This window comes from Mastacembelus armatus, chromosome 15 (genome assembly GCF_900324485.2).
Source record: "Mastacembelus armatus chromosome 15, fMasArm1.2, whole genome shotgun sequence".
In the NCBI taxonomy this organism is placed as follows: domain Eukaryota; kingdom Metazoa; phylum Chordata; class Actinopteri; order Synbranchiformes; family Mastacembelidae; genus Mastacembelus; species Mastacembelus armatus.
Window position 1 is genome coordinate 15,344,647 of NC_046647.1, and position 22,735 is coordinate 15,367,381.

Here is a 22,735-nt window from a genome sequence, read left to right on the forward strand (position 1 = left end):
CTGAGAAACTGTCACTGGAGATAGAGAATTGGATAAATGTCTCAGCTGTAAGTGGAAAGGTAACAGTGTTTGAAATTAATGCTGAAAATATGCATTATCATATTTTTCCCGCTGTAAAAATATCAAGCAAATCAAATATCTAAATCACCACCATTACTAGTGTTCGGTGTACTGGGGACCCCCTGAAGGACCCCAAATCCCAGTATGAGACCTATTAGACAAGCCTTCTGTGTCTGTCCCTGGCAGGAGGAGGAGCGGAGACTTTTTACCGGCCAATTGCAGAGCGAGAGTAGACTTTCCCCTCTTGTGATTGGCCGGCTCGACCACGCTGTCTGGAGAAACAGGAAGAGATTTTTCTGTCACGTTTGTTTTGCAGAAAGAGGAAAAGCGGGCGTCGCATGGGCAGCAGACGAATGCAAAAGGCTTTATTGTAAGCTGCAGGGCTAATTTCTGTACTGAAATGTCTCTGACAAAACCTGGTGTAAGAATTTATCCGTATATTCTTGAACTTTCGAGGGCTGTCTTGACAAAGTTAGTGTAGGCCTTCAGACACAAGCTCCTGCTTATATTTTCGACATTTTAATATCACCCTTAAAATAAAAGGTGTTTTCGCTACTTTGGAGACACATGTACACCGTAAAAATTACTTCTTCTTGTACGTTTTGGGCATAAATTTACTTCCTCAAAAAGAGAGCACACATGTTGCATTTTCACACCTGCGCAGTCACAGGGCGCTCTACCCAATTAATCACGCAGGTTTGACCAGGAGCTAGTCTAATGAGAAACGAGTCAGATGATTGACGAGCAGGAGGAAGCTGCCAGTGATTTCTACCAACATAAGCTGCTTATTGTTTGTTGTTCCTCACCGTGAAGAGCTGGGTAAACATCCAAACATTCAAATAGTCGCATAGCCTTGTCTACTGCACCGAAAACGGCACAGAGCAAACATGATGGCATTATTTTTAATCAGTGTAGACTATTAGCCAAGGCTATTATTGCCAAAGTCCATTGTTCTATCTATGAGTCTATTACCAGCTTGCTAAATGGCAGGCAGTGTGTTCAGTGCTTATCCAAAGTGCACTGTACCATTGTTTGGCTCAGAAATTTCTCGCCTTTATTGTCAGTTCAGGCAAACCCCCGATGAATACAGTGAGAGCTGCAAAAGTAGAAACAAGAAAGTTGAAGCAGACGCATTTGTGATCGCATACCATGACAGATGTGGTGGTGGTGGTGGTGGTGGTGGTGTGTGTGTGTGTGTGTGTGTGTGTAAGACACTGTGTCTCTTTGTGTGAAGAAAGGGGAGCAACTGAAAGTCTAAATGAAATACTGTAAATGCATAGTTACTTTATTTTGTATCACATAGCCTTTGTTTAATTTTAAAATCAATATATCTATTAAATTAAAACTACAGGACATATTGAGCAGTGGAGGATTTTTATCATGAATTTCTTTTTGGGCTACAGTTGATAATTATTTAATATAGTTTGGTGCACACAGTCTTTCTAAGCTAAAGACAGCGAACAGCAAAACGTCATGTGATGAGATGGATAGTGTTTAGTGTTTTTACTATATGAGAATGAACACAAAGATTTATTAATAATTGTTCTTTGCGATTAATTTGTTTCAGCTCTAGTTTGTTTTTGTTCCATAACTAATAACTGTAGAATTGCATATGTTGTTAGTTTACGAGTACATTTTGAATTGCTTTCTGAAGAATTTGTTTACACCATAACCATAGGATCAGCTGATGAAAGAAATATTTCCCTCTTGTCAAGTTTGTTGCAAAAGCTGCAACGATGAACAGAAAATTACTCCTATTTGGATAATCAGTGACACTTTTGTAAGCAAAACTTTTGGCCATTCTCTGGTTTACAGCTTTTCCAATCTGATGATTTGCTACTTTTCTGTCTTTAATGTCTCAATAGTATGTTTTGATTTTGAGATGTGAAAACTTTAAGGAACATTTCTACAGTTTTCTGGCATTTTATAAACTCAATGATGAAGTTAATAGTTGAGGAAAAATTTAGCAGATTAATTGTTAAGCTAAATAATGATTAGTTGTGACTGTTTGCATTATGTACACAATGTACAAACAAATTTCGATGAATGTGGATGACATCTAATATTAGTAATAAAAATATATTTGTACCCTTTAGACACTTTTCAGATCAAGGATCCTGGAAGGAAAGGTTTTCTTGGTTGAAACTCTTACAATCAATGTGACCTTTATTTATTATAACCCCCATCTCTCAAAAACTCACATATAACATAGTCAATCATCTCTCCTTCCCTCAAAGTAAAAATAAAAAAGGAACTGCTGTCTGGTTATTGCCAGTATCCATCTCAGTCGTCAGAAAAGCTGCACGTTTTTGCTGTTGTTAAGGGCTGGAAACCAGAATCCCATCGGAGTTGCACCCTAAGGAACAAATTTAATGCTAGAAAAACATCCCGGCCATCAACCAAAAATGACGGATTGAAAATAATGTCGAGCTATCTTGGGAATCCCCCACCAGACAAGGGAACAGACTGCATTGTTTTTCTCATTTATGTGATATATAGAACAGAAAGAGGGGAAAAAATGGGCGATTTATTGGTTAGATAGGCGTATTCTTTTCCATGCACAAAAGAAATATTGGATAGTAATGTAGGGATCAAGTCACATCATGACATTGTTTGGAGGCTAGGTGTTCAAATATGTAAGTCATCATCTGTTGGTGGCCCGCTAGGTTTTCAATAGATCATTCAATGCAAATATGTGTGGGAAACTGAAAGTTGCCACATGAATATGTCAATGAACGCAGTGTAATTTGTGCTTCCTTAGCAGGGCAGCAAGATGATGAAGCAGTGGGAGAGCCAGTGCACTCAGAAGACCATCTCATTGCTGAGCCCCCTGGGGACGATCCAAGTCAGCGGATGTGAGAATGGTGTGCACACCATCCAGATCCTAATGGATGTCGCACCTGCTGAAAGGTACTGTACAACAGCCGGGCTGGTGACGTGATAAACAAAGGTGTGAAATTTACAGGCAGACAGAATCCACTCCTGTGATGGAGTGCCACCATTCCTCATTGGAAGCAGGGCATTTTTGTAGATCCCACAAGAAATATCCTGGAGAAAGTTGGGCAAATATGAGCAGGCACTAGAAATATGAGGGGCACTAGAATACAGTTGGGCTTGAAATTAGATTTCTGATGGCATGTGGTTGTGATTCTTCCTGCAGTATATTTGAAATTTCAGAAAAATAACTTGTTTATTACCCACATGGGAGTTGATTAGAGCTGATGTCTGTAGGGTCAGCAAAGGCCATGGGGAGCATGGACTGTTCGCTCCTGTTTATTTATGTTACCTCCAAGTTGTATGCAGTAGTTCTGAGTGTCAACCGACACTCAGAAATGTAATATGTGATTGCATTTCACAGCCTGCCCATCCCTCAAATTTGTTAGAATGTTGACAGTCTTACTGAAGCGGTTGAAACTGATTAAACTCAGTGTTAATAAGCACTTATTCCTTATTTTTACAGGTCCACATCCTACATCTCAGATTAGTTTTGATTAGATTGAAATTAAATATCCATGTATCGTAGATTTGCATTTGATAAACTTGAATGGTTTAGGAAATTAAACCATTTTCAAATGCACCCAGATACGAAGTTTTCCTTTGAAAATGTATGTTCAAATTCTAATTTATGGAAACCCATTAATGACCTTGTATATTATACCTCAACATGTGTTTCCTTCTCAACTGTCTGCTATTTCCTAAAATTCATCAAGCAGTAAAAACATTCCACTTGTTAATGAGTTGAAGTGAGAAAATTAATAATATGGAATTTTGATTATGGAAGATGTCCTGTAACCATGCACAAGCACCTTTCTCCGTCTCCTTGTGAACAGGGTTTAATTTGTGGGTTCAGGTTCAGTAGGAATATGCAAATGAATTTAATGATTCGCATCACTAGATCATTTCTCAGTTTAATATCATTTGCTATGTCGGTCATAAGTGAAGTTTCGATCACGTCACTGTCTGTATGTTTTCAAAAATATGAGCAAGAAATCATTAAACCAAACGTTTAGATTTTATGACAACCAGTTGAATACATTATTGTCATAGGATAGGGGAACTAGGGCCACCTCAGATATATGGAGTAACGCAATGTAAACAGGCATTAAGGGAGGCAAGATAAAGTGACAAAATATAGGCTTATCTTTGCAACCGGCTTTACATGTAGATCTCAGAAAAGCCTGCCTGTAGCAGTAATAGTTCAGATCAGCCATTTCCATTGATTTATTTATGACATACTAAACAAGGCTCTTTCCAGCTTTGGATGTGGTGTGGCACAGGCTTAGGAAGTCAGTGTGATAAATGATCTCTAAGACCATATTTTGGATAAGGGAAATAGATAGCATCTATGCATAACACAAAGGGAGAACTATGCTAGATATTTGTTAGCAAGTCAATGTTTTGAAGGATTATGAGACCGTGTTTGTTTTTCTGTATTCACAATCGGTTGGTGTTGAACAGCCGGAGCTGCAGCAATAGCATGTGTGGCATTGATAGATAGTTATTGATAAATGCCATTATAGCTACATAAATGCCCTTGAAGTATTGCTTACACACCATGACCGTCAGCTCTTTCTAATAGAAACGTCTCAAGCCCCTTTTGCTTCCTAACTGATCTTAGGAACATTTCCTGAAATCAACCTCCTCTGCCAGTCTAACGACAGCCCTGAAGGCACCATCAGATGAACAAATTCATTACATCTCAACAACCCCTGTTGGGGCCCTATGCACCAGCCTCCCTGTTAACCAGCTTTCCCCCCCTTTAGTTTTTAGCATGGCCTCAGCGTTCACAGAAAAATGATACGCATTTTGTTTACAGGAGATTACTATTATCTGAAATATGATGCTTCTTGCCTCTTTCACACAGCGCACAGACACATAATACAGAGGAAATCATAGAGCACTTTTTTATTAGGGTGAAAAATGAAAAAAGGGCTGGACTCCTGCCCCGAGACATTTTGTGAGCATATTATTTTACAATGCTTTGATCAATTTGTCTGTCAAGCTGGCTGAGATGTGGGGGAGCAGGAAAAAAGCAATTTAGCTTGTGAGGTCCTCAATAGAAATGTACTACAGGAGCCTGTGTATGACATGTTGCATTAGAACCTGAGTAGCCTTTATTGCCTGATAATGTCGCAAGGCAATGCTGATATCAATCACTCTTTAACAGCCAGTGTGATGTGTTTTTATGAAAAGAAAAAAAAATGCATGAAGCATTTCTTGGAAATAATTGATTTAATTCCAAGCTGAGGGATTTCTACTTTTAACAATATAAAAATATTGTATTGGCAAAACAGGCACAGAATGTGCTAGAAGCTAAAAATTTTTTTAGAACAAGCTCTTTGCATATGCTCCTATAGAAAATTGTAATTAATTTTACACGGATAAACATTCTGTCTCATTTGCATGTAGATATAAACAATATATTTGTGCATCTGAATTCCCAGCACACTTGGTCACGTGATATCCCTAAAATCCTAAGTGGCTAAACCAAAAATTATCATTATATTTCCCAGGCCATAAATCCGCCTTTTTTTCTCTAACACAAAGCCGTATAAATCTATGTCTGATTTTTCACATTGCACATTGTTTTTAGTTAATGATTTTCATCTGTTTGTTGTTGCTGTGATAGCGGGGAAATGTACCATATGCTCCAGCAAAAGACAAATGATTAGCAAATGAAATTCTGGACAGCTGTCTGACTGAAAGCGTTTGGTTGATAGCATTCTGCTACCATAATTAGCTTAAGCTTTGGGTTAATTAACTTTCTACCTGGATATGCATAATAATAGCATTCTGCAGAAAGCCAAGGAGCTTCCAGTATATCAGCAGCAAAGGCTGGCGTTTTATTTTGTATTTCGGCAGCATATTTCAATTTCAAGGGGCGATTTAGCTCGGGAGCATCGTCAAATATTGTAGATTTTACTCCCCAAGCCAGATAATTCTGAAACAATAGGGTTGTATTATGTGGCAGAAATGCCATTTCTGAATGTAATTAAAGGGGATGAAAGCAATCACCGATTTTTAAATGCTTTTGTCTAGCATGAGGCCTACTTGTAAAAAATACCCATCAAGAGGAGAAAGGAGGCAAGAGAACCCCCAAGTCCTTATATAAGAGGCCTTTGAGACTGAAGTGAAGTACAACAGTAATTAGTCTTTTGTATGAATTTGCCGGCCATGGTCATGATTAGTTAAGCATATGAGAGGACTGCAGGACTGCATTGCTCTTAAGGAGGAGGGTGTTAAAGTCTATTTATCACCAGTTATCCTCACAGCTTTCCATTATCACTGACAACACTGGATGGGGCCTGAGAACAGCCTAATTGTTCTGAGGTGGAGTGTTTTTGTGTCAAACCCGTCACCTCACTCACATTGGCATTCATAAGCAGCCAGACATTTTCCATCTATCTAGCCTTAATACCCAAGCTGTCACAACAGCTTTTACACACTAGCAACGCTAGTGTGAAATATCTGAGGTGATGCATTTATCGTTTTTCTCACACTCATGTAGTGTTGTGAATCAATGTCCTGGTTCACGCTGAATAGCGGTATGGTAGATGTGCTCCCTGTTTGGTTCCTGTTTACATGATGTGTTCACACACTGGGAACCACATCAACAACTTTTTTTCCAATATAATTTCTCTCTCTCATCCTCTTTCTCCCTCTCTCTCTCTGGGTTTCTTAATTTTAGTGTCACACACAATTTGAATGAATTTAAATAATTATTATGTCTGATATACAGAAATAATAAACTGCCTACATTTGGAGCTAAAATGCTTTGTCATACAAACTGTGATCTGCTGAGATATTGAATGAAATCATCAGAAAAGCTGGGGGAGACTTTTTGACGTAGTCCCTTTAGAAATAGTATGAATAATTCATTGTATAATGATATTCAGATGATTTTGTTCTATTTTTTACTACGGCCTTAGAATATTGTTTTGCATGTTGTGAAGTGCAGTACTCAGCTGCGTATTCATTAAGGTGCTGCTCCCACTGGCCCTTGGACCCATCTGTGCTCTATGTTTATGCCTCAGTCTCTCGGGACTGTCCCAATCAGTCTGCATGTGCCATTTCCTGTGTAAACCAACACCTGTGTAACACACTACCTGTAAACCGCCCCACGCAGACGAGACACTGACATTCACTCAGATGAAAATCTGCAAATGTTGTGGTTTCTAAAGCAGAACCTCCAGGGTGAGGACAGGAGCCGAGCGAGAGTTACCTCTCACTGTAGAGATGAGGCTGAAAGCAGCTCCTGCTGTTTTTGTTTTTTCTTTTTTTCATCCTCTGCTGTCGACCGCAAAGTTTTTTGGCACGAGGGTTGTACTAGTTTGTTTTAGAACTTGATTGGATTCTATATCTGCAACATGCAGAAGTGTACAGTGTGTGACATACTAAGGCAATATGCAGAGAGATGATTCCGCTCTGACATCTTGGAGAGGAGTACGAGTCAATTATGCCCAAGTGTTGTTCTTGCTTATCTTCCTGCGGCACCAAACAAGGATTTAGTCAAGGATTTAGGGGTGAGGGGGCGGTGGTGGGGATCATGGTAAGCGGTTCACAACAAAACACTCAAAACTCCTGGGAGCGGGCACTGATTTAAAAATAAATTACAGAAGACGAAGCGCTAACACTCAAGGGCCCTCAGCAGTGCTGGCGTACACAGGTGAAGATTAGCCTCCTCGCTAATCAGAGGAACAAGGCAGTAATTTGCTCTGAACACAGACAGTAATTAGGACTTGGTGACACTGGATTCCCATAATGCCTTTGTGCTTGACGTGGTCAAATTTTGACAGAGGCTATCCATGCAGGGTCACTGTCCCCTCAGTCTCTCGGCCCTCTTCAGTTGAGGCTCTAAAAGGTCCCTACAGTTACAGGGGATCCCTAATGTACTTTATGCCTCCCTCACTGGCTCCTTACCATTCGGGTAATTGGAATCTCTTACTGTGGCACTTGAGAATAGAGGCTAAAAACGCTATTTGAAACTGCTCAGTAGTCTGTTGTAGATAAACATTGCTATGTCGGGGTGTGGATACACTACATAATGGAGTAAGAGTTAAGGCTCTGGTAATACATGCCTTCACTGACTCCGGTGGCTGGCCAGTTGGGAGAAGACCTAATTGTTGTGTGCTTTGTTGCCTACTCTGCAGTATTTTACCACCACCTTTATGTATTGGATTGAGTGTTGCAGCCTCTTTGGTGGACATTCGCTAATAAGAGTTGTTGGATATCTAGAGAGCAGTTTATCCGACCCAGTTGTTTTTATTTTGAAACAGCGGCGCACAAAACGTGTGCCCTACAACAGAATAGGAAACATTCCTTACAGCTTACCACTCCAAAAGCTCTTGACTTTAGTGCTGCGGTAGCTAGATAGGCATCTGAATGATCTTCAAATGGTTGAATGAGCTGCATTGAACAAGTGGCTTACAATTGTATCACAGCCTTTGGCTCAGAGACCATCAGGATCTTGACATTCATAGAGACATGCTGTATTTTTTTTTCCTTTTTAGACAGTCATTTTAGGCTTTTTTCATGCTCTCTTGAGTCTTTGACGTCTGTGAGTTAAGTATCTGCAGCTATAAGGCTGAGGAAAATATTGGACTGCTCTTGGCCTTTTCTATTTCATCCTCTGACCCGCCATGTTACCCATGATCGGTGAAGGAGAACTCTGGCAGGCTGTGTCAAAAGTGACAGCCAATCGAGTCAGGATGAGCGCCATCACGCTTCACAGAATGGAGGCTTGAGTTCTGAGTTTTTCCCCTTTTTGTGCAATATACCATTACACCCTTCGCCAGATTCCTTTCAATTAGATCCTGTGGTTAACCTGTTTTCATTCTTACGTCTGCAGCTGATAGAAAAAGTCTTACTGAAGTCTTGTGCAAGTAGAGAAACAAAATATGCCAACGGAAATTGACAAATTTAATGTCAGCTATTCTTTTTTTCCTTTGTCTCCTTTGATTGTTTCTTCCAGGTTGAATGAAATAACCTTCAACATTATATAAATGCTCAATTCATTCTTTATATTAGAGTTGGAAAATAGGTAGAACTCCAAATGACTCCCACTTTATGCAGCAATGATTTATGGTAATTGGAAATTGATTGTGACAGGAGCACAATATTAGAAATTTTCTCAAATCAAAATCTTCTATCAAGGGAAATATTCTTTTTAGTGCAGCAGGTTCTGGCTAGTTTGGAATTAGTTTCTTATTTCCTTACCTGTGATGAAATAGTAAACGCCTGAAGGACACTGAAAATATAATTTTAACTAGTGAAAAGATAATAAATGACAATTGTTTATTTAAGCTTAAATACACTTGTTAAACAGAGTTATTGAAATGCTATTTAAAATATAATTCTTTTGTTTTTATAAGTGGGATTGCAGTTAAAGACATTGTAAAGGTTGCTTCTCCTTTGAGATTTTCTCTGTAACTAGCCTGACATGCATTACGCATCTTTAATCTCTCATTTGAAGGGCATAGGTTCTAATGTGCCGTTCTGGACTTCGTGAAGATCATATGATGTTTCCTGATTTGGAATTCACTGAAGCGGCTGGAAATGTTGCCAGAACAGGAGCTACATCTCAACTGCCCACATGCTCTTTAAAAACAAACTCCCATTGCACCTAGAGGTGACAGACTTCAGCTCAACTGATGTTGTTCCACTTTTATTTATTTATTTTGGTGTTGTTTACTGGCCATAACATGTACCGCATTGCATTAACTTTTACTACTGTCAATGTAGTATCACTCAAAACACCTTTAAAGCAGGCGCATCCATAACGGAGCGCTGAGGGGAGAGGAATATTAGCCACGGTGACAAGTCTGAAGTGTGAGCTGGAGGTCAAAGGTTAGAGCCTTAAGCAAAGGTGCTCTAGCCTTTGTCCGGTAGATTGTAAGGGCCTGCGGGTCCAACAGGAACATTTCCACACACAATATCCCCGAGCTGTCAGTGTGCAGCGGCTGGAACATCCTCTCAGAGAGAAAGAGGGGGTGTGCAGGGATAGAGGTGGTGGTTGTGGAGGTGGTGGGAAGAGGCGCGGGGGGTGTGGGGGGGGACAGTGGCCTGAAGATCCTTGCTGAGAGAAAGAGAGGTGGGGGGATGGTGGGTGTGTGGTGGGGAGCCAAAAGAGCTGGAGTAGAAGGATAGAGAAATAGAGAGGGGGGAAAATGAGGAGGGAGAGCTGGAGGAGGAAGGGGATGGGGAGGGATAGAAAGGAGAGACAATGACAAGTAGGGGCTGGCTGGGCACTCACCCATGCCGACAGAGATTGCCATGAGCCATGGCCATTGTTTGAGCGGGTCTCAGCACAGAACCCGCCAGTGGGTTTCCGAGTTCTCACCACTCAACTATAAACTGCTGTGTGGTTTATTTAGAAATGAGAGTATTTACACCTTTTACTGTATTTACACCCACTGTTAAACGGCACCCAGGAGACTTTCATCACACAGCCACAAACTAGCAGGCAGAGCAGTTCTCTGAAAACTGACCTACTCAGTCATAACACTCCAGTAAACCTCAGCTTCACATGTCCAATATAAAACGTGGTTCAAACTACGACCTGCACAAGTGTAAAAACACTTTAGGGCCATGTTGTTACGGCGGGCAGGAGAGAGACGCTCTGTGTGTTTAACAAAGTAAATGTCTATTATTAATACCATACAGGATAAGCCAATTTTGAAAAAGGAGCACTTAAATGGTGAAATTATTTATTTATAAGTCCTGTACACCAGTTAATGGAATTGGCGGGCTGCTTTAGATCCACAACACAGCTTGAGGTCCGCTTTGCAGTAATGCACATACTAAGAGAGGACCTTCCCAGTAGGGTCTTTAAGTGTCAAATATGGGTCAGTCTGCTTGCATTGACCTGGGGGGTGGTCAGCAGCGGAGGGAAATTTCAGCTGTTAAGTGATGCCAACTCAACCATCGGCAAATTCCTCCAAGCATCTACTCATGCTAAGATGCACGTCCAAGTGTAGTACTTTGCTGGCCAGCAAGGCTCTGGCCAAAAAATCCATTTATTCTTGTCATGAACTATAAACTAGACCCAAGCAGATTTGAAACTCTTGTTAACGCTGTGCTCTTAACTTTTTTCTCTAACAGCTGTAAGACTTTGGAAAACTCCTTTTTACAGACTCTGGTTCTGCTTCCTGAAAGTTGTTTGAAATAAACTGTTAGCGCCGTTTCTCATGACCTGACAATGTTTTCTTTCATACTCTATCATGCTGCACTTCATATAAATATATGTCTACTGTAACAAATGCCCGGATTACTGTCTTTATATTTTCTTGAGCTTCTTTCTGTCTTTCACAGCTCTGATATTTGTCACAGCCGAGTGACAGGAGCGACGCTCAAGTATATATGACTTTAGATTTAAAATGAGCCTTGATTAACAACTTTAGTTTCACTCAGCAAATTATGTCATCCTGCATCTGTGTCACACGTGGCATGTTATTACACTCTTGTGACATATTTCAGTGCTGTTGAACCAAGAATTGGGTGATATGATTGCTCCTGTGATCTCCTCCCCATCCTGCCTTATATCTTGTACACAGGAGCAGCGAGGCCCCCCTGAGCTGTGTGGTCACCGATAGCCTGGCAGAAACGAGCCCTGAGTTGCAGCGCTGTGTTGAATGGCTCCAGGCGTACTTCAGTGAGCCACAGACCACTGGGAGTCTCCCGCTCCCTGCCTTTCACCACCCCGCCCTGCAAGGAGGTCTGTCATGGATAAATATTTGCAGAGCCATGACTGGGATCAGGCTTTCACTCTTAATTGTCAGTTACATCACTTACACTCACTGGCTCACTGTGTTATAATGAAGTATTTTATGGCTGAGAGAGAGCGAGAGGGAGAGAGCAAGAGCAGAGGAAAAGCGAGTGAGTGAGTGTGAGCAAAGGAGAGAGAACAGAACACAGAGCTGTAACTTGGTTCAGTAATCTGTGGCAGCTCTTACCACGCGTGTTAGTCTTGGCAAGCTTTTCCATGATTCTTGGCACATTCTTTGAAACTGATCGAATTCCACTCTTGACATTTTCAGACAGGAAGCTTTTTTTTTTTAATGAGAACATGTGAATGGTGGTAAAGTTTGAATGAGCTTATTGTTGGCTTGACCAGTCACCTAAGGCGAGTAAAATGAAAGTACCCCAAAAATGGACAATTAGTGTCCTTTCAACTGGTAGTTGAGACTGCAGAGTGAATGATTGAGAGGACTGAGGGGAAAAAAAGAAAAGAAAAATAGAGAGGAATTAATTATCCCTGTTTTTTTTTTTCGTTTCATGGAAACAAACAATGCACACAACCTGATAACTCATATTTGAAATCATAAACTTATCATGCTCGTGCCGTTTTCAAAACAATTAGTAGCTATTTCTTTGTCACACTGAGACACTCATTGCATTTTAACTTAAAGATTTTCAGAAGCGCTCATTTAGACCCAGAAACACACCTACACAGAAGAAAAATAACTTTAATATATGCATTTAACAATTGCGCCTCTCTTCCCCTGCAATCAGGCCTTAGTTGCTCTCTAATTTCATGCAGATCTGCAGTGCTTGAGTGATGGCATTTTCAATGAGCAGGTACTCCATCGAGACCCTGTATACAGCTATGAGTCCCACGCTCCCGCAAAGGCAATGCAGAAATACATCAGGACCAATTACGATATCAACTTTCAGTGTGATTCCCTTCGCCACCAAGTGCTTGTGTACCAGCCCCAGGCTCTTTCAAATCGCATCTCATCTGAAGTCTTTGGGGTTTTAATTAAATTTCAGGATAGATGGAATTCTTCATTAGTACCTGATCTGAATAGGTGATTGTGCTGTGTTCCACCTCTCTCCCTCGTCTGTTGTTTTGGGGCTCAGTAAATACAGGGTTTAGGCTTAGATTGCTCTCAGAAGTCAGAACCATAGGCCATGCCAGTATAAAAATGTTAAATGTGAGCATCAAGAGTATTTGTCTTTTGAGGGAGGAAAATAGTTTTTTTTTTTTTTTTTTTTGTGCTTGTTGATTCACAAAATATTAAGGATCACTTACTGCTGTACAAATTCCTGCTCGATCTAGTAATGCAGCCACTGCTTGCCTGGGAAAAAAAAAATACAAGTTTAATCAGGTCATTACAATCTGTGACAACCAACTTTTGTTTGCTCAGTTATCTTGTGGGAGAAGCTGAACACGACAGCGCTCTCGCAGCACTTGTCATGTAATATTGAGTTGTGACCTTCACTTGAAGCGTTGCCATGTTTATTTACACATTTCTGACAAAACAAGCCACTTTTCATATTAGCTGTCACGATATACGTGAACAACAGAGGTGACATGAAAGGAGACGTGAGGTGCAGTTTTCTATACTGTCTGACTGTCATGTGCAACATCATACACAAGTTTGGTCGACGGGTGAAGGAATGGCGAGTGTGTGCATGTGTCTTGCTCATTGAGCACGTGTACGTTTTGTGTGTGCGTGCACTTACATGCACATTCACCCCCTCGGAAAAACACAGACACTCTCGTAGGTTCTTAAAACGATGCATATTCTTATCTCATTAATTATACATCCATATGTAACAGACGAGAGGATCTTAGTCTCGGTAAGCGGCAAAGGGAATGTGCAGGGAGGGGGCCAGGCAAAGGGGGAAGGGCGCTCTTCAAAGCCCAAATGACTGTGTTCCTGCAGGAGCCTGAACCTCCCCCTGTGCACAGTGCAGGGTGAGATGAGACACTCACCAGGACTCGCCCCTGTGATGTGGAGAGGAATTAGGGAAATGAACGTTTTTAGAATATCGAATAATCAGAGAATCATCAGCACCCCGTCAGCCTTCAAAAGTATGGATCCCTCAAGACTCAAGAGACACTTTGACTAGGAGTCAAAGTCTTCCCTCCCATTAGACACAAAGGATAATGAGGTAGCTGCATTTCTGCTATTGTCTTTTTACTCTCACAGCCATGTATGAGGTGACTGTCAGCTGGAAATCATCTCTTCCAATCTGTCATTAGCAGGGCAGATGGAATTGAATTTATTGTTTTCTTACTTTCCTTTCAAATTGTCCCCCATATACAAAATTATGAGCAAATCAATCATATGTCAATATCTTTATAATCACAATATGTACTTGATTCTACTCTGGGTCACTCTGCCTCTGCAGTGGCCCTATTGCCTGGCCTCATTGCAGGTAATGACCTGTGACATAATTATGGGATGTCTGTAAACATGTAAGTGGTTCCTCTCAACTTTTATTTAAACAATTGACATCACTGCACCCTGATCTAAAGAGGGTCCTGACCCCAGACACACCGTATTAGGCTCTTTATGAAGTATGGGGCTAGGGGACTGTGCTCCAAATCATTGCTGGTCACCTCGTGTGACCTGCTTGAAGTCTCTGTCACTTGCACTGATGAGGGCAAAGTTCTTTAACCTCTCAATCCACACATAAAAGAGCAGACACTTGTTTTTGTCCGGAAATGTTGAAGATGTGAAACCTTCCAGGAGAAACAGCTGCTCAGGATTTGTGAAAGGTGTGAACAGCGATGTAGATTCTGCTCGTAGGCGAAAGTGCTCAGTAGCGTCTGTTGGTGTGACACTGACTTTGGTTGTTTATCAATAACATTTTCATCAACAGGGATTTGTCATAGCCATAGTCTGGGCAGGTTGTCATCTACCCACCAGTGACAAAGCAATATCAGTATGTACCACACACATCATGTGGCCAAATCCGAGATTTATCAGGGAGAAGAGTGCATAAACGAAATTTCTGGGTTGTATCTTATCTCCTCATAACATTAAGTCTGTCTGCGTAAGAGCCCGTCATCTCGTTGACAGCGTGATTATTACCTGAAAAATTATTAAACAGTACCTACGGGCCTTGTTCAAGACAAAGAACTCACATGGGTGTGCATCAATCAAATGTATCCCCTTTAGGTTTTACACTTATTCCCCCCAGTTTAGGCAAATTGCCTTGTTCACGTGGCTTTGTGTAGCGGAGAGTGACTATAAGGTAGCGATGGAGCCTGGGGAGCAAAGGATGTTCACTCTGTAGAAGAGAGACAGGGGTGTGACATGTTTTCACACAATGCCAATTTAGAGGGATTTCTCATAGATCACTTGTCATGTGCTCTCTTAGACCATATAAATGAGAGAGAATGGGAGATCACTAATTGAATTTTTATGACTGAGTACATGTATATACTAGAAGAATTTCACCCCCTCTTGATAACGAGACTATTGTTCCCCATCTTGTTCTCTGTGCAAAAAAAAAAAAAAAAAGTGTTGTTCACTTCCTACACAAACTCAGTGCATCAGTATCTTGAGGTTTTAAGATGCTTAAAATACTTTCCCCTCTTCTTTAGCAATCAGAGCTAAGCAAACATGCCTCTCAGTCACTGCCTGGTAATCCAGAAAAAAGATAATGCTACTGCTAAAGTGCTAATGAAATCAAAGCCGTTAATGTGGTCGGTTAAGCTGCGGATGATTTGAAGAATTCCGCCATTTAAGTGAAGATGATATAATGAATCTACTCTGAATAGAAAGCAATTAAAAGGACAAATTGGTCTGATTAACCTCAAAGTCATCCCACCGCCACAAATGGTGTGCAACATTCAAATTATTATTATTAAAAATCTGGAGCAGATTTGCAGTCTTTTTGGCCTCTCTTAATCCTTTTAAATGAAGGAGCGAACTTTTTTAATTTTAGCTGTGACCTTTCAAAGCATAACCTAGATTTTTCTGCCATAGAAATAATTTTCTCACATCAGCTTCTGTAGCATGTTAATACTAGTTCTGAGGTCAAATTGAGTGACTTCTATGTATTTTGTTGTTTAATGAGTATTGTAACGAGAAAAAAAGGGAATCATAGAGAAAGCCCCTTTGAAGAAGTAGACCTCAAGCACATGGTTGGATATGATGAAAAAAATATTTATTAAGTGAATCAGAATCATCAAAGCAGTGATGCCTCAAATGTTTGATTTAAATTCTAAGCAGTAGTTTATTTGAAAAGAGGACAATCCACTTTGTGTCTTGTTGTCATCAGCCCCACAGTCAGCTGTCTGAGTTTGATTGATTAAATGAGGGCCTCTTCTCTCCTTGTGTCTCCTGTGCTTCCGCTCTGTCCTCTGCTTTGTGGCGTAGACACATTTACGAGCCGCGTGTTGCAGGTGCTACTGAGAGACGTGAAGTTTGGAGAGACAGTCTCATACAAACACCTCGCTGAGATGGCGGGAAACCCCAGAGCGGTGCGGGCAGTGGGAGGGGCCATGAGGAGGAACCCGGTGAGTGTGGATGACACTGATTGACAGGTTTCTCTTTTACTTTATTTTAGTCAGATAGGTAAAAGGATAGCATTTTGTAGTTTTATTTAATTTTAATGTTTACCGCGTCTAAATTTGCTGTGCGTGGCAAAGTGACAGACAATAATGCTGACTATAGTCAAAAGTTAATAACTTTATAAGGGTAATGAATAATGAATTTGGTAAGTAATCCTGGAGAAACCATGGCAGCATTCACAGTATTCAATATAGAGCAGCTGTCAATTGACAGGTAATTAATCTACAAGTATTTTGATAAGCTAGTGATTTAAATCTCTATTTGGGAAAACAAGAAAACTCCAATGATTCTGGGAAATGTCACTTTGGGAACTCCAATGGATGTTTTTCACAACTTTCAGATCTATAGACTTAAACAGTTGTAGCTCTAATTAAATATCATATAATTGTAGTTTGGATTATGTGGATAAACATGCAGTAGTTGCAATATGTTTTACATTAGTCTTTAGTCCTGTAGTTACATATAAAATTTTGGAAAAATATTAAATGGATTAATAATAAGGTAAATGAATTGCATAAACAAATGCGAAACAAAATAATAAATGCATATAATTGCGATCTATGCTATGTACAACTACACATATATGATCATATATGTACACATACACAACTTACGGTTAACACTGGAAACGCATGAAACATGATATTTATAGAAGAGAGGCACTACTTTCAAAAACAAGTTGTGTACGCCTCAGGAGCTTTCCCTGATGCAGGATATGTAATCTAAACTGTAGGTGTGTTTGAATATGCGTGATGGCGAAATAAACGCCCCCCTCTGAGAATGGCTAAGAAGTAAAAGTCTACCTCCAACACGATTTTAAACCCACACCTTTTGTTCCTGTTCTCTCAAGTCTTTACTGTAGATGTTTGCTGCAAATCTCCGATTCTTGTAGGAAACCTGGCCTGCATCATTTTGCCCATGAATCCACTGTGTACAAAATGGAGGGCTAGAGGGCAAGTGGTGTGTCTTCTTTTGATCAAACCCTTTGATCAAAGCCCGTTTAGCTCTGCCCATGTAGTGCTGTGGGCACCACCGGTGTGCTCTGTGAGGCAGAGAACACTTCTTGTACAGAAAGGCAGCCAGTGAGATGTTCTCCCTCATACCGTATGTGGTGTAAAATAGTTTGTGTACATCCTCATTTTAGTACTGTGTTTTTTGCTGTTTTAAAAAAAATTCTAATGAGAGAAAGCAATTTATAACATGGAATAAATGCAGATAAACCAATGCAGATTAAAAGTCAGATTTTATTTTTGATGTTCTCCATATAGTTTCTTTATATTTCATTAGCCAATGGCATTGCTTCTGGATGGCTGTATAATGCTTCTCAGTCTCATGTTTTTCAGACATTTCTTTCCTTTCGTCAGGGAGGCTGGGAGCCTGAGCCCTCAGCTCCTGATACAGATCCAGAGTCAGATTGTCAGTGTCAATTACTTGTCAGTAGCGCTGCTCCGCTCGGGCTTCAGCTGTGAAAAGCTCAGTGTGCTCAATCGATCTTCGCCTCTCTGTGGCACTTCTTCTTCACCAGGATTTGAGTATTGATAAGCCTGGTGTAGTGCTCTTTTCCCCCCAAGTGAAGAGGCAGATCCGAAGGCCTTGAGGGTACCCTGCTCTGCCTCCAAACCCGGGGAACAATATTGATCCAAATACTCGAGCAGTATTTCTCTGTCTGCAAGGTTAATCTGGGGCTCGGAAAGTTTTATTGCGGTTGATATGGGAGCGGGTTTAATGATGGATTTGAACTGAAACACACTGCATGTCCAACTTTTATATAAAATGCTGGAAGTGCAGCCATCAAGCCTGTATAACTCAGTTAAACTGGAGAAATATAGTCACAATGCAGCAGTGGCGGTGATGTTTTTCTGTTCAGTGTAACAAGAACAAAATGAGGGCAATATTGAGAATGTTTTAAAAAAAATAATTGCTGTGATTCACGCCAACCATTGCCACTCTTCTTGTTCTGAATTTACAATGATCGAAGTGTTTTAGGCTTGCTTGTTTAATCTTTCTCCAGCCATTTAGTTTACAAAGAACTTGGGACCCCCCTGGCAGTCGTCTGCAACAAGAGTAAACGCTCCACCGACTTCCTCTTTTTAATGATCACAGGGTTATCAGATCTTAATGTTGACACCCTCTCGATTGAATATTCATCCTGCTGGTGTTTTTGCCCATTAATTTTTGATTGCTTCTTTGCTTTACACTATTAAAGAGTAAAAAACATTTATACCCAAAGACTGAGCCATCACCCTGAATGTGGATTTGTGCAGCATCAAGACCAGTCACTTCTGGTGCAGCACTTTGTTGTCATGCAGTGCATGAACATAAAGCACCAAAAAAGTGCAGATTCATATTTACTGCACATTGGTTACTTTTAAGTCCCACAGGTTATGTGGATAATCAGAGATTGTTTCATATATAACACATATCTACTCCTCCAACTGGTCTGTTGCTGTGTCAACCTCAGAATGAGAAGACGCTTGCTTTTTAAAGCTCCAGTCTGTTTAACAGTTTTTATCCATATATTTGTTCTGCCCTAACGCATCTTAGTTTTGTGGTCATAGATCATACAATTATTATTATTATAAGTTTAAAACATGTATGCTAAAAATCTGCTTTTTGAAAACTCCATGAATTCATGAAGTGTCAAAAGCAGGCAAACTTTTAACTAGTCTGTGTTTGCATGTAAAAATGTTCTTGCATAATATTTGCAAAGGTTGCACATGTTTATTTCCTCAGAGTTGAATTTCTCTCTTGTCTATCGGTGCCAGGTTCCTCTCCTCATCCCCTGCCACCGAGTCATTTCTAGTAGTGGACAGAGTGGGCCGTACATGAGCGGCAAGGGCGACCATCTCAAACAATGGCTGCTCACCCATGAGAGGCTGAGAGGGGAAGGCTAAAGCATGACAGAAGCCAACTGTCCTTCATTCAATACACACACACAAACACACAAGGCCGGGGCTTTTTTTTTTTTTTTTTTTTTTTTTAAAAAGAACACAAAACAGGGCCATAAAGTTTAGCGTGCTTGGCACACACCGTGGAACAACTGGAGCTACTTGTAAATATTCAGTTTAAACTCCTTTTTTAAAATCTAAGAATAGAGATGCTGCATAGTTAATGTGATACAGAGTTGTTGCAGAATTAGAATGTACAAAAATAACTTAAACAGAGAACAGTAGGAATTACAAACATATGCTCCCGTGGGTCTCCATTGCGTTTGCCAGATAGTGCTGGAATGGTTTTTCTAAAGAATTATTATTCCCTTAAAAATATGTCTCTTGCATTGTTGTTGTTGTTGTTGTTTTTTCCTAAGCAGAATTAGTCTTTGTACCTCTCGTTGGTTTTTTAATTTCCTGCCAAGTGAATGCTTTGTTCAACATCCAGTGATAAAGGCTCTGAATTTTACTGCTACAAAGCTTTGTAGTGAAGCATTTGTTTTGTCTTCATTTAGATCTCATTGTTTGCTCAAGTCTTATAATCTACCTAGAGTGGAGATGTCTTATGTATTATATACTGTACTCTTGTACATTAGATGTGTTTAAATAAATACATCTCAAAATGACAAATTCTGCCTTTTCATCATCATAATTGTATTTAATTTAAAAATTGATTTCATGTAGCGTTCACTCAGTACAGCTCATAATTAATTATGCTGTATGTCTTCTTGCTGCAGCTCTGTATGTCAGAGCTCCTTTTATTTCAGAGTAGTGTTTTCCATTAGAGGGCAGTACAGAACGGGAAACTGAAATCAACATTTCAACCTTGAATTCATCCTGCGCATTTAAACTGTAACTGAAATGTTTACATGTTATTTTCACCGCAACCCAGTTTAATCCCATTGGAATAATCTATTCTTTAGTAAAAAAGACCTTATGGAGAGGGCAACAGTAGCTGTGTGTCTTGAGAAATTTTTATATTAAATGATTAAGTCCAATGCCTTTATTTTCTGCATTTCCTCACAACACTGGTGTAACATTGACAGTTTAGTGTTTTTTTCCCCCTAAATTCTTGATTCTTCTCACTGCCTAGTGCAGCTGCAGAGTGACCCTTACTTCCCCATAGTTATTCCTCTTCTCTTCAGCCCAGGTAGCCTAATAATCCACCCTCCAAAAATAACCTCAGCTCTAACCTTTACAGAACCAATTCAAGTGGCCTGCTCACTGAATACATTTGAACTTCTGCATTTTTGAATTTCTTATCCGATCAGCTTCGTGCGAATATCTTGCACTGCTGCTGGACTCACTCTGCAGTTGGAGCACTATTGCAGCGTAGATGTTGAGGCAGCAGACAGGCAGATGAAGAATGAGACTCAGTCTGTGGTTTCACAGAGGGCTAATGATGCCTGTGGTGACTACAGGCTACAGTCAGCCCCCTAACGAAGGGAGCTGTGACACAGCCACAAGGGGTCCCATTTAAGCCAAGCGCACTCTGAAGTGCACTGTAAGCACCCTCCTTTTTTTTGCTTGTGGCTAAGTAAATTCTATTGAATGGTATGAATTTAGCAACCAGAGATACTGATGTCTGTAGAGTTCTGCGATTGATGTTAAAAAACAAGTCCAGCATCAAAGCTTCAGAAATGCAGCCCGTAATTGGCCATGTAATTGTTTACATACCCAGGGAAACTCTACCCAGGAAATTCACACCTTAAATTTTCTCCGTTTTTTACATTTTTACTTTACCTCGGTACTTATCAATATTAGTACCTGCGTTATTGTGTTTGTATTATTTTGTGCTCATATGTTCAGCATGTGTACCACTTCCATATCATGCTGGCTCAGAGATAAAAAGGAATTAGATTAAAAGAGGCTGAGACGATCTCATCATCCGCACTGTTAATCTCTGTGAAACCTTTAATTTTGGCCTAATATCTGCCTCCATTTCAGAGAGGCTACCTGAGTGCGTGTGTGTGAGCATGTGGCTATGCGTGTTGGTGTGTGCACATGTGTATGTCCATATGTGTGTGGGTGAAGTGGATGATATTGAGTCTGACTTCATAAATCACCCAGACACTGATAAACTCCCCATGCACCCACACACTGCTAATGGGCAACCCTTAAGGAGTGTGAGTGTCTCGTGCGGCGTTTGATTCAACATTTATTAACCCCCTCACACACACACTCTCTCTCAAAGATACAACACACACTCTCGAGTCCCAGAAAGAGCATGGATATGGTTGGTGGCATTGGTAGCATTAGTGCGTGGTTTTGACCTGGCTGAGCTGTATTAATCATGGACGATAGTTGTAAGATACATTTTAGCTTATACAACAACAGCTGCATTTACTAACAATAGTTTCCGTTTCATAACTTATATCCTGTCTCCAACTCCCCACATCCCATCTCATATCCTGGCACCCCTTCTCATTATAGAACTGTTTTCTGCCCCCACATCAAATACACTCTGTGCTTCCATCTCTTGCTCTTCATACATGTCGGCTCATAATTCTACTGTTATCACAACCTGCACCCCTTGGTACAAGTCACAAGCTTAGAGGGGACCCTGTAGAAGTTAATCCTGCAGCCACATCAGTGATTCATAAATAGCTGCTTTTGTTCTTCTTAAGAAGTTTGTATGCTTAAAAACATAAGAGTGAAACTTTTTGGAATTTATTAACTCAGCCGCAAGCAGTGCACTGTTGCTGAGAAGCCAGAGGAGTATCCGGCATGCAGATAGGCAGTGTCCAACAGTCATTCAGTCAGACAGATAGACACAGGGATAGATAGCTGGATAGACAGACATTAGAGTAGGGCTTGGCTGCACTATCAGGTTTCCTCCCCCTCTGTCTGTCTGCCGGGACAGCCTGGCCTCAGCGGCCCTGACACCGAGGCACCACGCAGCCAGCCACGACAGCTGCCACAGCAGCATCTAATACCAACACACCCCATGCTATGCCACCACTACAAAGAGAAATATCATTTCAAACATGGCATACTTTGATGCTACTGTAATGATCTTTGTGTTTTGAGGGAGAAAGCAGGAAGATGGAGGATTTGTATGGTGCCTTTTTTAATTTTGTTTCTTTAGAACAAAGACATCGCACCTTCACATGAGCAAGTTTAGGACAATGGTGATGAAACAGTAGAATAAGATGATAAAGTAAAAGAATACCTGAGAGGCATCAGCGTCGGTGTGTGTGTGGGGGGGGGGGTTACAATGACACACCGTTACAAGCTTGCTTACCTTGTATCGGTGTGTCATTGTAACCTTTTGAACTCCAGTGTTGGTCTGGGGGTCTCTAATTAGGAACGGCTGATGGATGTCCATACGTTACGTGAGAGTGGGTGCCTGTGAGTGTGTATCCCTGTATATATCAATCTGAGTCTGCATAGCATGGTTGTCAGCGTGGTGCGCAGTGTCTCAGCCTGGAGAAA

At 40.7% G+C, this 22,735-nt stretch overlaps 1 protein-coding gene across 2 annotated transcripts; it reads left to right on the forward strand.

The window, feature by feature from the left end:
* Positions 1-330: 330 nt before the first annotated feature.
* On the forward strand, positions 331-19,917 carry LOC113131384 (methylated-DNA--protein-cysteine methyltransferase). Of its 2 annotated transcripts, none has more exons than XM_026308543.1 (5): positions 331-430; positions 2,822-2,970; positions 11,613-11,773; positions 16,176-16,315; positions 19,136-19,917. In XM_026308543.1, exons 2-5 carry the CDS (start codon positions 2,834-2,836, stop codon positions 19,262-19,264), a joined length of 567 nt encoding a protein of 188 aa, XP_026164328.1. In that variant the 5' UTR covers positions 331-430; positions 2,822-2,833; the 3' UTR covers positions 19,265-19,917. The 2 variants fall into 2 exon arrangements, with proteins under 2 accessions (XP_026164328.1, XP_026164329.1); XM_026308544.1 differs by having other exon boundaries at positions 345-430; positions 2,825-2,970.
* The last annotated feature ends 2,818 nt before the right edge of the window (positions 19,918-22,735 follow it).